Here is a 14,684-nt window from a genome sequence, read left to right on the forward strand (position 1 = left end):
CTACTTTTGCCCTTTTTCCTTCTGAAGCAGCTTATTTGACCCAAAAATCTCTGAGATTCTGATCTCTACATCTTCCTCCTTCCCTTTTCATTAGCCTTGTGATCCCTTTCTGGGATTTATGTGCTTCAGACCTGTCAAGAATATTTCCTGGAACACCTCTCTTAGAAAAAGAAAGCTACAGCATATAAGGCCTCTTTTGTGGGATTCAAGGGGTTGGCAAAACAGAGCTGAAGCTTCTGTTAGATGCCAATGCCATGTGCAGCCTTCAACCTGCTTATTTTGTCATGGGCTGCTTTTGGTATTCCCAGAGAAAATGAGGAATTCCCAAAGAAGCCTTTCCTGCCCCACCTTTGTTTCCCCTCACTCTCACCCTGAGTTGCTGACCCAGGGTAAGAGCGGTGTGTGTTTGTGAAGCAGCGAGCAGCACTCATCCAGAGGAACAATAAATTATTTAAAACTTTAGTTTTCCAATCTAGAGTAGGTGTTGTCCTGAGAGAGGAAGTCCTGAGCTGAAGGAGAGAAGGAACTGCTTTTAAACAGGATCCTTAAGCTATTCAGGAAGCAAATTTGCTGAGTCCTTACACTGCTTGCTTTCCCAGCCTAAATAGAGATGTGTAAGGAGAGAGCAGGAAATAATGTCATAGTCCTGACACTGCATGCATGGATTTTATTCTTTATCCATCAAAATATTTTCTTATGATAATTTTAAAAGAAAAATGTGTGCTGAAGAGACTGAGTAGGAAGATTGAACAGATCCTAGAGCTGAGAAAAGGTTTTTGAACAGAAGACAATTATGATTATCTAGTTAGAGCAGGGACCTGTCACTGTCAGTGTCACCGGGTTTTAGCTCAAGCTCTGCTATGATTTATGTTACCTAAATTACACATAAGCCTGATTTGGTATTTGGTTTATGTTCCTAGACGAGAGGGATAGATGGAACCAGAAATCCCTTAAAATCCTCTATAAGCTTCTTGGATCAGTTCATAAAAAATAAGTGGGCTTATGTGTCTGTCTGCTTCCTTTCTGAGATGAGAGAAATGAAAAATAGGTGAAACCTTGACTTTTGCTCTAAGTACACCAGCAGACAGCAAGAAAACAGCGCTGTTTATTTAATAGTCACTTGCAGCTTACAACCTGTCCTGGGGCAAGAGGGAAACTGGGGAAGAGTTCTGACTCAGGAGGACATAACCTAACTTTTGCTGTCACTCTTTGAACCCTCCTGAAACACCCATTCAGAGCCCTGGAGCATCCTGGAGCCCTGAAATGGTCTCTGCCATGCTGGAAGTCTTCTTTCCTAGGAGCTCTTTACCTTTTTCTCTTGGGAGATCCTTAACCTTTTTCTTTCTTCTGTGAGACTTGGTGGATGTTTATCAAATGTGTGGGCAAAAGGCAATATAGATGTGTGCAATACTTTTTATTTTTTAATTGGAAACGCTTCTCCTTTTATCCCACATTTGCACATAGCTGGGAATATCTTAGTGAAGGGAAATGTTATGGCTACAGGCAGTCATTACCTCCCACTACACAGAATAACCTTCTCTGCTGCAAAATTCCAGGAGATCTGAGGCTGTTAATTCAGCAATTTATAAAGTTAATTGAGGCCTTTACTTGCATGATTTAGGTTTAACCTTTCTTTTAAACTTTATCAAAAAAAAAAAAAAAGCAGGCTTGCTCTTATTGGGACACTTGTAGGAAGAACATGAGGACATGTAATTAATCAGAACAGCTGGAAAATGTATTCATGAGATTGGTTTTGTCTCAAGTATGACACCAGCTAATAGCATCTAGTATATGCAGATTTCTCAAGACAGATTGATATAGTTTATAGCAAGTTCATCTAAGACCGCATCAGTAATATCCACCTTCATGGCACATGTTTCTTAACTGTTTGGTTGGGCTGTTTTACAAATCAGATGTGCAAATACCAAAACCACCTTCTAATGCCTGAGAAAAATCAATCTTTTTCCAAAACCAAAACAGATGTATTGGCACATTAATGGAAGGCAATTCTTTCCTCTAGTGGCAGTGTGCCACAGGTGTTGCTGCAGGTGTTGCATCTAAAAATTGTCAACAGGAAACATATTTGGAAACAAATGAGGTTTCCTGGACTAAGAGGAAAGCAGGAGAGAATAAAGGACAAGGACAGAAGACCCATCTGGTTACAAGAATGAGGCTTTAAAACTCTGATAACATAGACATTAAAGTAAATTAATTTCAAATAGGAATTACTATAATATTCAGAATGCTGATTTCATGTCTCTGTCAAGGAAACTGACTCAAGCAACAACATACATCTCACAGCTTGGAGTAGAAATAGGTGTGCAAGTTGGCTTTGCACCAACTGGCATTTCATAAATTCCTCTTTTCCTCGAGGCTTGGGTAGCAACAATCGTGCTTATTAAGGTCCTGTGGAAGAAAGATAATACTGAAACTGTAGATGAAGCTGTATCTGACACGGTAATTTTGCTTGCAGTGCCTGAATTGTTCAAAAGGGAAGTGCAATATATATATATAAGTATTTGTGTGTGAAGAATAACTAACTACGCATTTTCAAGTATACTTTGTTTCTGTTTCCCAAGGGGAAGATTAAAATTTCAGAGAAATGACTTTCATCCCTCAGTTTGCAATAATTCAAGGGTTTATTGCATCACACATTTTGATAAGGAAGACTAAAATAATTTTCTATGCTTGCTTTCTGTAAGTGATACGGATAAAATTACATCCTCATCCATTACACAATTGCAATTACACAGAAAAGTTACTTATATTCACCCAGATCTTGTGGGAAGGAGATCTGGTGAAAACTGCATAATTCAACATGAAAAATCCTTGGGTGTTTCCACAAATGTCTGATGGTCAGGCAGTACTGCTGTCTGTGAAGCATCTCATTGCTGGGATACATTTATTTTTATTGCTCTTGGTTCTTACTGATTAGATGGTCTATTGCTGTCAAACTGAAGCTATTTCACTTCAAAAAGTGCTTTAAGACAATTTTGCAATGCCTTGCTTTTCTTGTTAACTTTGGGAAGTTTTGCTAAAAGCAGAAATAAATTGAACTTGGTCTTAAATAAAAAAAAATCATAAGAAAGGTGGTTTTAGTTCTCAGAGATCTAAAGCAAATTAAAAGATAATTTTTCATGTTGGTAAAAAAGGCTAAGGATTAAAAAGGAGTAGCGATGAACACACCTCCAAGAAATTCAACAGTAAATGTGAAATATCTTCCAGGTGTGGGGTTTCCTAATAGTATCCTTTCAATCAATGGTAACTAATGGTAATCATGGTAATAAGTGGTTAACAAGGGTAAATAACGTAAGGTTTCTCATTTCACAAAATCTGATGTACAAGTGTTCAAACTACTTGCAGTCTTCTTTTGTAATACTTTCTTGAAGTGGATATTACTGCCTGTGGAAAATAATATTTTCTAATTGGTAGCATTATTATCCATAGTTACTTACTGGTAGAAGCAGCACCCAAAATTGTTATTTGTGGTCTGAAGTGGAAATAATCCCATACCTCCCCTCCAACTGCTTTTTATCTGCATCAGAAACATGTTACATTGTCATAGACTGTGTTAGTATAGGCACAGGTTATCTTGCTGAATGGGAAGTGCTGACATTCAGATCCAAGTCCAAATTGATTCAGAGTGGGAACAGAAGAATTCAGGCTGCCTGCTGCCAGAATTAGGGGCAGAAAAGCTGGGATCTGAGTCTGTCTCTATAACAGAAGCCCAGGAATGTGCCCACTGGTGGAGTCGGTTCTTGGGCCGTTTCCCAGATTTCTGCCCTTTTCTCTGCAGGTGTGATGAGTATGTCACACAGCTGGATGAGATGCAGAGGCAGCTGGCGGCTGCGGAGGATGAGAAGAAGACCCTGAACTCTCTGCTGCGCATGGCTATCCAGCAAAAACTTGCCCTGACCCAGCGACTGGAGGATTTAGAATTCGACCACGAGCAATCGCGACGCAGCAAAGGCAAGCTGGGAAAGAGCAAGATCGGCAGCCCTAAAGTAAGTGAGGAGGCATCAGCCACCGTGCCAAGCATAGACACTTTCCTCCTGCATAGTCAGGGCCCACAGCAACCAAACTTACTGGTCAGCAGTGGCACTCAGAGGAAAAGGTATGCATGCAGTGATCTTTACAGTACAGTGCAGTAGCCAGACTTGCATTAAAGTCGTTCACTGAATTATAAACATAATGATTCCTTTTTTTACTTTTATTTTTTTTCTTTCTGTCCTTTGGCTGGGGAGAAGGAGGTGGGGAGGATATGAGTATGAAATTCAAAGCCCGGCAACATGTGGTTCTGATCCACCTACTCACTGTTATTTCCTCCTTCTGAATGCAGTGTTTTGAACTATATTCTGTCAGTGTCTCGGTGCATCTTGTATGTCTTTAATATTAAGTGTGAATGTATTTTCTTTAACAAGTTTTCTTTAAGTTTTCCCTATGGTTTTCCATAATGAGCATCTAAAATAAAAGAAGGCTTGTGCTCTATGAGCATTTTAGTGCTTAACATGAAAGAAACTGCATTTCTCTGTTAAGCTCTGGTGCTCACTTGTTCTTTATCAGTGTGAAAAGAGTATGGATGTGTTCACTTGGATCAATTTTTCTACATGGGAGCAAGAAACCTTTTGAAGGGGATGGCTGCCATTCATAACCTAATGCAAATATTTTGCTGTTCAAGCAGTGAGCTCATGTCTTGTGCCTGCCCCTGCCAAAACTCTCTAGGTGTGGGCATCTCCATAGTTTTGAAGATGAAGAGGACTCTGTTAGAGAAGTCCTAGATAATCATCCCCTTTTCTTGTGTGCTCTAATCACAATGCAAAACCAAGAGAACAATCAGGGAACCTTGTACAAGGTGACTTGAGGATGCTGAGATACAGCTCAACCTCATCTCCTCCTTCCCTAAGGTGAAGGAGGGATTTCCAATGCAGGCAAGGTGTCCTGCTCTGGAAATGACATGGGGTGTCAACGATAGTTGATTTTTACCTGTAAAGCAAGTTAAGATGATATTGTCATTCATAAGGCTTTGAAAGGTAATTAAAGTAAAACTCTTTTGTTTCCATATGTATTTTTCTTGGATCTCCTGCAAGACTATTCTCACCTTCCCTTTGTGATCAGAGCCATCCCAGGACTTCAGGGACCTACCTCCAGAAATTATTAAGAGCCCCCCCTCATCCCGCCTCCACAGAATCATATCTTCTGAGGGGCCCCCCTTCCATGAGTGAATTCATCCATGGGCACCGTCTCAGCAAGGAAAAAAGGTTAACCGTGGCCATACCAGGTAAACATTTTTTCCTTGGGTGCATGTGGTGCTGAGTGGTTAGCAGAGCAGGGGGCCCTCCCAGCACTGCAGATGCAATTTAATTTGGGCACCTTCTTGAAAAGCAAAATGTCTCCTCCTGTGTCACGGGTGGCAGGAGATGACATTCTGCCGGCAGCGGCCCAAACTGGTTTCAGATGCAGTGGGGAAAGTCCTGCTGTGGTATATGTGGGTGCATCCCACTGGCATCCACAGAGGCTGCACCCCTGTGCCTGGGTGGAGCTTAGCCTGGCGATGGCATTGGTAGTCCCCCTGGAAGACACAAATCCCACAGGATAGAGGAGTCAGATGTCTGAGGACCAGCGAGGGAGCGGCTGGCAGTGTACAGGAGCCTCCACAGCATCCCTCTTCTCACCCTGGAGCATTCAGTCAGGTTTTTCCAAAGGGTGGTGTTCAACTCACAGAAGGTTTATTTTATACAAATTGAGTCACGAAGTTAATCTGTGCTGGAAGGTTTTGCTCTTAATTTCCTGCCAAAATGTAGCATTGGCTTCAAATGAGGCGTAGAAAGAAAATGCAAACTGGGATGACATTTTAAAGGTATGATAGCTTTCTTCTCCTGAGAAAACAGCTAATAATTTCTTATCTTCTGCACCTGAGCAGGACCTTTAGCCTTTAACTGGGCACAGTCTTGTCTGGTGGTAATTTTGTTAATACTTTGTTTTGAAATATGTTATACACAAAAAGCATAAGTAGAAAATATGAAAACTAAAACCCATAAAAGTAGTTTCTGCTCAAGTAAATGTTTATTCTGGGAAGCTGAGCAGTACCTTGTAGTAGGTTATATTTCACACCTAGTGCCATCAGTGTCAGAGCTTGCCTTTCAGTAGTGCCATGCAAGTAACACCCACTCAGAGGACAAGTGTAAAACTGCAGAGAGTCTAAACAAGACTTTTTTCTGGAGTGTGTTGCAGTAAATAAATCAAAGAGCTGTCTCCTGATGAGAAAAATGTGGGAGTGGGGGGAAGGAAGCATCTGATATCTTATGGAACATCACAGATGTGTGGACCGCAGATTGAGAAATGCTGACACAGTCTTCTTGTCCAGTAGCAGAGACCAAAGGATGAAGCAGCCTGAATGGTAGAATTGTTCAGAAAATTGTTTGTCTGGAGTCTTACCTGTCACTTTAGGTACATCTCTACATATTTAAAGTGTAAGGGTCTTGAGACAAGGTCAGTGATTTATGTTACAGTTGTCCTTGTGAATCTGCAACAATCTCAGCTTTCTGAATGCATTTGTCAGAATTTTATACCATCACATGGCTTTAGTCTCAGCCCGTGAAACTGACAGGTCCAAACCCGAGATTTTTCTGAGCATTCAGATTCCGGTGTTGGCAGAACCAGGTTAGTACCAAGTTCAGGATTAAGCAGGGAATTATTCATCATTGTTTTTACCAGTTTCTGGAAGATTTCTTACTGTTGTTAACAGATGAAAGGAATGATGCACCAAAGATTTTTTCACCATCTGTCTAATTATCTGTGTCCTGAAAGTAAGGAACAGTGAAGAATGTTATTCTGCCGCTTTTACTGAGAATGTTTAAAAGCCTTGTCTCACAAAGAGCTTCTGTTCTCAGATGATTTTTGCAGTCAAGCAAGGCAGCAAAAACTGTAGCAACCCACACCTGCTTTTTCATCAGTGAGGGTGCAAAAAAGTAGCATCCAAACTCAAACACTCTGGAGCAAAGTGTAGCTTGGCTTGAGGCTGAGTCCCCAAGAGCAGAGTAAGAATGAATCAAACCTACATTAAACAGAAACACATTTTGGTTTTGTTCTTTTAAATTTGTGAATTATTTCCTTCACGAGAATTTTTCACCCGTGTGATGTGAGAGCTTCCCTGTCCTTTCATGAGCTCCCAGGGATGTGGGGACTGGGAGGCTTTAACTGCCAATGTGTTTGGTTGGAGATGGAGACCAAGAGCCAGAATAGCTGAAGTTGGTGGCAGGACAAACAGGACAGGTTCCTCTGCCCCATGAGCCCCGTGTTTCTCTTGCTCCTTCTCTGGACTTGGTGCTTGGCACAAAAGGCTGCCTTTACTTTGTCTGCTGCTGGAGAGGGAAAGCTGGGCTGCTTTTGGCACCTTCTTCAGAGGAAGACCAGCTGAATTGAAGACCTCTGAAGCGAGGAGAGATTGTCATGTTCTGCTCCATTTCCACTTGAATGCCTTTGGCTTTAGGTCGGCATACAGGTACCTCTGACACAAAGCTGTGACAGCACGACTTGATCTGGGCTTTCTAATGGAACTAATAGCTCTTAACTGCCCACAGGGGCTAAAAACACCACTCTGCGCTTTTCCAGAGTATCATGTTCCGTTTCTCCTAGGTAATGGCATGCATTTAACTTTGTTGTTTATTTCTTCTTTGTTTTTTTTTTCTGCTGACATGTATTTTTACTCTTTCAAGTCTTTATTCTTCTGATAACAGCCAGTATGTGCCCAGCACAATTCCGGCCCATCTTTGGATGTGTTTGTATTTGTTTTCCTAACTACATGAAAAAGTCAGGGCATATAGAAAGCCTAGTGCTAGGTTTGGCAGTGTGTAACACTGAAAAATGACCTTCCCTTTGCAGTTGTGTTCAAACTCCTTGAATATGAAATCACTAGGTGACTCTTAATATACCACAGTCCCAAATATGAAGTATGGTTCTCTCAGCCTCTTCAAGGAAAGAACAAGAGTAAAAAGGTCTCCTGTAGTATCTGCCTCGACAGCACTCTTTTCTCTGTCATGTACTTTAGCATGGTAGTTCCAAAAGTTGAATATAAAGTTCTGCTATTTTGGCTTAAAATTAAATCAAGATCCTTATGTAGAAGATGTACCTGAAGTAAAAGGTTTCCAACAGGTTATGAGAAGGATAGTTACCAATGGCTGCAGTTTTCACTCAGGGTCAACAACAAACCACCTGAGAATCTCCTTTGTTGGAGCACTCTCCAAACAAAATGTGGTGGATGCTTCTTTCCCCTATTGTTCATGCTTAGTATTTAAAATCCCACACAGGAAAACACTGTAAAAAGTAAAGTATGTCATATTTTGAAGGAATACAGATAATGAGATCATAATGAGCAAACCTTCCTTTTAGAGAAATCTGTATGATTGTTTCTATTTTATTTTATCACAATAGGAAAAGGAATGTAGCAGCCTTAAATGTAACACATTTCCCTCAAATTCCAAGCCCATCTGAGGTCAGATATTTGTTTCACCCAAGCCAGGATAGACACATGGATTTCAAAAGAACTGTGCTAGTTTGCCATGGTCAAAATTTTGTATTTTTGTAGTGTTTAGATTAATTGGTTTTCATTGTTACAAACCATTTCATAAAGTGATACTTCTGAAAACGTCTAAAAAAACCCCATAAAATAACAAATCTGCAAAATTAGGTGGTTTTGTAGGGTCACTCATTTCTGGAAGAACATTCAACCTGAAAGCACACTTGTTTTTCAACTCTCTTTCAAGAGTGATTTACAGTCTGGCATTTAATTCCCACAAGAAGAGACTGATGTGGAAGATAAAGACAGCACAAAGAATGCCACATAATAATATAGCAACTGTTCAGGCACTGAGCTCACCACCTACCATACATAATTAAGAGTACTTAATAGTTACTCTTACTGAAAAAATAATCCAAGATTAATTTCTGACGTAGCTCTGTACTTACAGCAAATCAAATATGAATCACAATATGATACAAATAACTAGCACTTGTTTGTTGGTTTGCATTCTTACCATAAAATTTACCTTCATTTGTAAAAACTCTATCCCAAAGGCAATTCCTCAAGTGTCACCAAGAACTAACTTACAGCATTTGTAGGTGGAAAGTATTTTTTAAAGCTAACAAGGAAAATTAAAATAAAAAATTTCAATGACCCAAATGTTGAGGTCCTAGGAAGTCTTATAATGAAATCTTTAAGCTGGAGCTCAAGGGAAGTTGCTTAAGAGTTGTCTTTGCTACTTACCTTTACACTGAGAGTGGTTTAAAATGTGAAGAATAGGTAAGAAACTTGGGAATACATTGGTCTGTTTGATGTAGCACAAACACAATTTAACACAACAAGGAGCAGAGGGTCTTTCTGAGTAGGGTGGTACTTAGTGTTATAGGGAATTAAGGACTTTTGATTGGCCATGTGAGGTGTTGAGTAAACCCTCTTGGCTCAAGGGATGAGGAATACACTCTCATGCTATTTTAAAATATTTGTTCTTTCTGGATTTTGAGCTTTTTTTAAAGTGCAGTGTTTTAGCTGTGGCTTTCCAATATATTCTATAAAAGATTATTCTTTGTGTAATCAGAAGCTCATGTTCCTTCTGTATTTTCCTTTAAATAACCTTAAAGTGGAACTTGGCATGTGGGGCAAGATTGTGCCATGTGAGGTGTTGAGTAACCCCTCTTGGCTCAAGGGATGACTCTCAAGCTATTTTAAAATATTTGTTCTTTCTGGATTTTGAGCTTTTTTTAAAGTGCAGTGTTTTAGCTGTGGCTTTCCAATATATTCTATAAAAGATTATTCTTTGTGTAATCAGAAGCTCATGTTCCTTCTGTATTTTCCTTTAAATAACCTTAAAGTGGAACTTGGCATGTGGGGCAAGATTGTTGGTTTTGCCCCTCCTTCTTGCTTCATCTTGTTTAAGTAGTGTGAAGGTGTGGGAAATCCTCTTCAAAAGGTGTGTTGCGAATAGAAGCTCCCTTTCCCTCCCCTTTTGGATGCAGGGGTTGGGAAAATGAGCAGAGATTTTCAGGCTGACACATCTCTGCACAGAGGACGCTGTCTGGAGAGGTGTGCCTGTGTAAAGGTCAGGGAAATACATTTTTGATAGCAGGTTTGTGTCTACTTTCCTTGTGTGGTGAAAAGGGCTTATGTTCAAGGTCTTTGGCTGTGCACATTTTTTGTTTGTTTAGGAATATTTTACCAGTTTCAGCTTTGCTTTTAAGCTGAAGTACCAGTGAAAGTGCCTTACAGATTTCTAAGCCTTGCTGCTGTAGGCATTACTCCAGTATCTCAACTTTGCTTTTTTATGCATGTCTCAATTTTGAAACAGCAGGACTGTCAGAAATCTGAACACAGAAAGCACAGCTTCTTTTATCAATGGTTGTGGAGGAAGTCCTTTGAGGAACACTGTCAGCTCAGAAATGAATTTTTCCAGGGGGGTGCTTTGTAGATCTTTATGATTGCTGGGGTCACACAGTGAGGAGTTTTAAATATTTCGTACTTCTCTTTTGGGAATGAATTTTATAGGTTGATGAAGAGGAAAATCAACATGGTTAGGATCTAGATACTCCTTTCTGTGCTGATTTTAAGTCAGATAATTTTATACTGAGCTCTTAACAATGTGGATTTTTCTGTACATTAAGTGAAAGTTTATTCTTGAAAAGCAGGACAGGTGGTTAACCAAGCCCCCACTATTATATAAGCTATGCAGCCATATAATATTTAACTAGTCAGGCTGGTCTATTCTGAATTGTTCTCAGGAAAGTTTGATTTCCTTCATCCAAGCAATCAAAGCATGGAAGTTCTTCAGAACCATTATTAAAAAAACAAAAAAACAAAACAAACCTCCCCCCCCAGCCCCCAGCTATATTCTGGTAACACAAATTTAGTTTGAGTACAAATTGTCCTTTGCTTCATTAGAGATCCATGGATGATTCTTCTAAGAAAGTTTTTTATATTTTTATCTACCGGGAATGTACTTGTGTTCGTGATGATCCTGCACCTGCAAGATTTCTCTGAGCTTGTGCAATCAGACAGGCCACTGGCTGTTGTGAGACTCCTGCAATATTGGTTTCATCTGTCTCTGCTCTTCATGAAAAATGGATTTAATTTGTTTTTAGTAGGTTTTTTAAAAAGTCACATGAAAGGGGTTTTTTTTAAACCTGAATATGATGCTCTTCACAAAAGGGATAACTCAATCATTATTTACTTATTATCTGTGTTCTCCTTTTTTGTTCTGCATTGTCCTGTTTCCTGTGGGTTCTGTGAACATGCCATATTTGTGTCTGTGTGTGTTCATTGTTTGATGAATGGTGTCAGTGCATATATACAGATCCATGTATATATCTTCCTGCTCTCAGGGCCATGTCCTGCATCTGATATGCTCATTTAGCTCAGCTTAATGAGCACTGCATATTTATGCCACTTCAAGCATGGTGTGTTGTCCCTGTGGAGACCATTTTGAATTTGAGGAACAGTGTCCTTGCCAAGGACATTGGTTTGCTGTAACTGATGAAGAATTCAGCTGGCTAAATGTACTTTTACCTCTTGGTGCCACTGTGAACAGGACCTTTTCACTCTGTGCTTTTCCTCTCTTGCATTTAGCTTTCCAGTTGCCACTGATGAGACCAAACTCATACATTTCATGCTGATCAATATAATTTAGCTACTTCAATATGATTTAGCTATTAAGGCATGAATTCACTGCAGTTCTACAAGTCTAGTTTATTTTTTATTTATGTTTTTTCATTTTATAAAGAAAGTAATCTGAAATAAAATGTTTTTCATAGAAGACCTAATTTGTTTAATAAGACATTTAATAATAATTTTAAAAAAGACTGCAGTGAAATCTATGCCTTACTGCTGTATATTTTCATTAAAAGGTTATTGACATTTCTGTCTCTACCTAAGCTATGACATCATTGCTGGATGGAATGGTTTACATTAGCATCATTTGTTGAAGTGAAGTCTCCAGTGAAGTCCTATGTAGACTTCTGTTTTGTTGTTTTGGTTTTTTTTGGTTTTTTTATTTAGTTAAACAGGTATACAGATGACACATCAAATCTTTAAGGCATTTTACCAGATATTTGTTGCTTTCTATGAAAATTTTAGGCTTTGGAATCCAGTCCAAATCCAATCCAATCAATTAACTAAAACAGAGTTGAAATATCCTTACAATGTTGGTGACAGAAGTCATCCATCTTTATTTTCTTTTATTACAAGGTTTGAAGTAGTTTCATGACTTGCTGAATTTTGCCATCAAATACACAGGAATATTCAACATTGTGCTCTTTGCCTCATAAATTAGGCAAAAGGGATATCAGTCTCTGTTTAAATTAGACATGCTGACATTTTAGCTCTCTAATAGAGCAGTTCCTTGGGATGTTGTGGTGTTTGGAGGAAGCTCACAGAAATTCTTTAAACAATACTAGTGTCCTTGATTGTAAGTATCTCCCTGTCTGCATTTTTTAGGGGTATAAGAATCTTATAATTGTAACTTATGTTGTTTCTTCCAAAGCCTACTAAAGTTACTGTTCCCACTGACTTCAAACTTTGGATCAGGCTCTTGGTTATCCATATAATAGTGCAAGTATTTTTGTTCTGGATGATTTTGTGACCTGAAATGTATCCTTATGTTTCCATGGTAAAAAACAAGATTGAATTGTGATGATTTATATAATATTAAGACCTTTCTTTTCCTCTTTTGAAATGCTTAAAAAATGTGTGTGTCTTTTAGTAAGTGTTTCATGAATCATCACACCTTTCTAAATGTGCTTTTTATGAACTGTATATGAAAGAAAGGAACTGAAGATATATTTTTCAGCTTATGCCATTTCCATTTCTGCTGTTTTACTAACCCATTATTTAGGTTCTCAGTAGATTTAATGAGGAATTATTTAAAGCATTCACAGAAACCATTTGAGAAATAACATAAGCACGTCGTGATATAGAAAGTATGAAAAAGGCTACAGAGCTGACAAGAAAGCTCTTAATGTTCTGAGCCTGTAACTGGAGAAAAATGCATTTCACTAATTTTGTTAACAATGAGATATTATTTCTTTTTTAAAAGCTATTCTTAATATGAGCTACAGGAAAAGGCAAGGCTGGGATATGGCTTTGTCTCTATACATTGAGCTAGCAGGCACATTACCACTGAAACAAGTGAACTGATGGGGGAACAGCTCTCTAGATTTTGGATAATTTAGGTCTAAAAAGAAAATATGGGCGAAGTCATGTAGAATAAGGAAATTAGGGGTAAAAGCACTCCATATAGCATAGCTGCTCTATAGATGAAAGAACTCACTAGGACATAGCCAAGAAACCTGATGTGTTCTGGAAAGCCCCTGAATCAGTGACCTGCTAAACCAGGACTGTCTGTGCTGTGTGCCAGGCAGGGCATGAAGTGTTTAGTGATGCTCCATGAGTCTGCCTGTGGAAATCATCAAGACAGACAGCATTTCCCTAAATGCCAGAAGAAAATAGCAGTTAAACTCCCTACCTGCTCTTACTCTTGAGAAGCATTTAACAGCAAGCCCTCTGTTAACTCTGCCTGACCTTGTCCTAAAGTCCAGAGGAGGAGGAGCAGAAGGAGGACCCGTGTCAGGAGCTTGTGATTGTAGAAACAGGGGAACCTTCCTGAGCCTGCTTTTCAAGAAAAAGAAGAGGGGCATAGGGAGATGATAGGAGATGAGGATTTTAGATGCATCCTACTGCTGGTCTACTGCATCTTAGGGCAATGTATAGATACTGGTAGTTAATGGGAGTTCAGCAGCATGCTCACATCTCCTAGTCTTCAAATAGTTTTTAAGAAGACTAAGAAATAAGTAGTGGAAGAATTAATTGTTGTTGTAACTTCTCCAATTAGAAGTAATCTAAGCTATTAAGTTTCCTGAATAGCAAGCTTAAAATGTGGGTTACCTGTGTATTTGCACTCTCAACATGGGAATTTCATAGTAGATTATCTTTACCATGAGGAAAGCTGAAAAAGAACTCGGTTGACACATTTCTCTATCTCCAAGCAGTGATCCATTATTCAGTTTAATGGAACTGAGATAGACTTGAGATGGTGGGAAATCACAGATAATGTGGGTGCTGGAAAGTGTGCAGGAGCTAAGCAGCACCTGGTGAAGTTGATTTGGCCAGTGTGCAGCTGTGCCAGGATGGGGCTGCCCCTCATGGAGTGGTAGAATGGCTCTGCACAAGGGCCAGTCCTCCTGCACTTCTCCTTTTGCTCACGGGACAAGCTGAGTCAATCCTGCTCTGAGCAAGGTGGAGGTAGTTAGGCCAGCCAGGCTCCAGATGGAACCCAGTGGCTGCTCCACCAGAGCCCTCTCCTTCCAGGGCAGCCTGCAGAAACATGGAGCAGTTTTCAGCTGACAGATTGATCTGCTGGGGCTGTGTGTGGGGCAGAGGTAACTGTGTTATTTACAGACTCAAACTGACCCTGGAAGCAGAAGGGAGAGACTCTTCTAATCTTTGACCTGTGCCATTGTTTGTGGCTTTTTCTAAAGGTAAGTCACAGCTGTCCTCTTACCAGCTGTTCTTTGTGATAACTATTGCCTCTTAAAGTTCCTCTTGGCCTTGAGGAAGGTCAAAGTTTTCTTGGCATTCATTTGAAAAAATGAAGATAAATTATAAATGAAAACAGCTGTCAGATAATTCTATAAACTTATGT

At 39.5% G+C, this 14,684-nt stretch overlaps 1 protein-coding gene across 10 annotated transcripts in view; it reads left to right on the top strand.

Annotated features, from left to right (window-relative positions):
- The window catches only part of BICD1 (BICD cargo adaptor 1), a 251,762-nt gene that overhangs the window by 145,597 nt on the left and 91,481 nt on the right, over positions 1 to 14,684 (top strand). For 4 of the 10 annotated variants that reach the window (XM_039707899.1, XM_039707897.1, XM_039707895.1 and 1 more), the window contains exon 7: positions 3,797 to 4,004. In XM_039707899.1, the coding sequence (XP_039563833.1) occupies positions 3,797 to 4,004 (208 nt within the window). Of the gene's footprint in view, positions 1 to 3,796; positions 4,115 to 5,087; positions 5,279 to 14,684 lie in introns of those variants that run through there. The other 6 variants (XM_039707891.1, XM_039707892.1, XM_039707893.1 and 3 more) reach the window with 4 other exon arrangements.

The sequence above is a fragment of the Passer montanus genome, unplaced genomic scaffold (assembly GCF_014805655.1).
Source record: "Passer montanus isolate IOZ18808 unplaced genomic scaffold, ASM1480565v1 scaffold20, whole genome shotgun sequence".
Classification (NCBI taxonomy): Eukaryota; Metazoa; Chordata; class Aves; order Passeriformes; family Passeridae; genus Passer; species Passer montanus.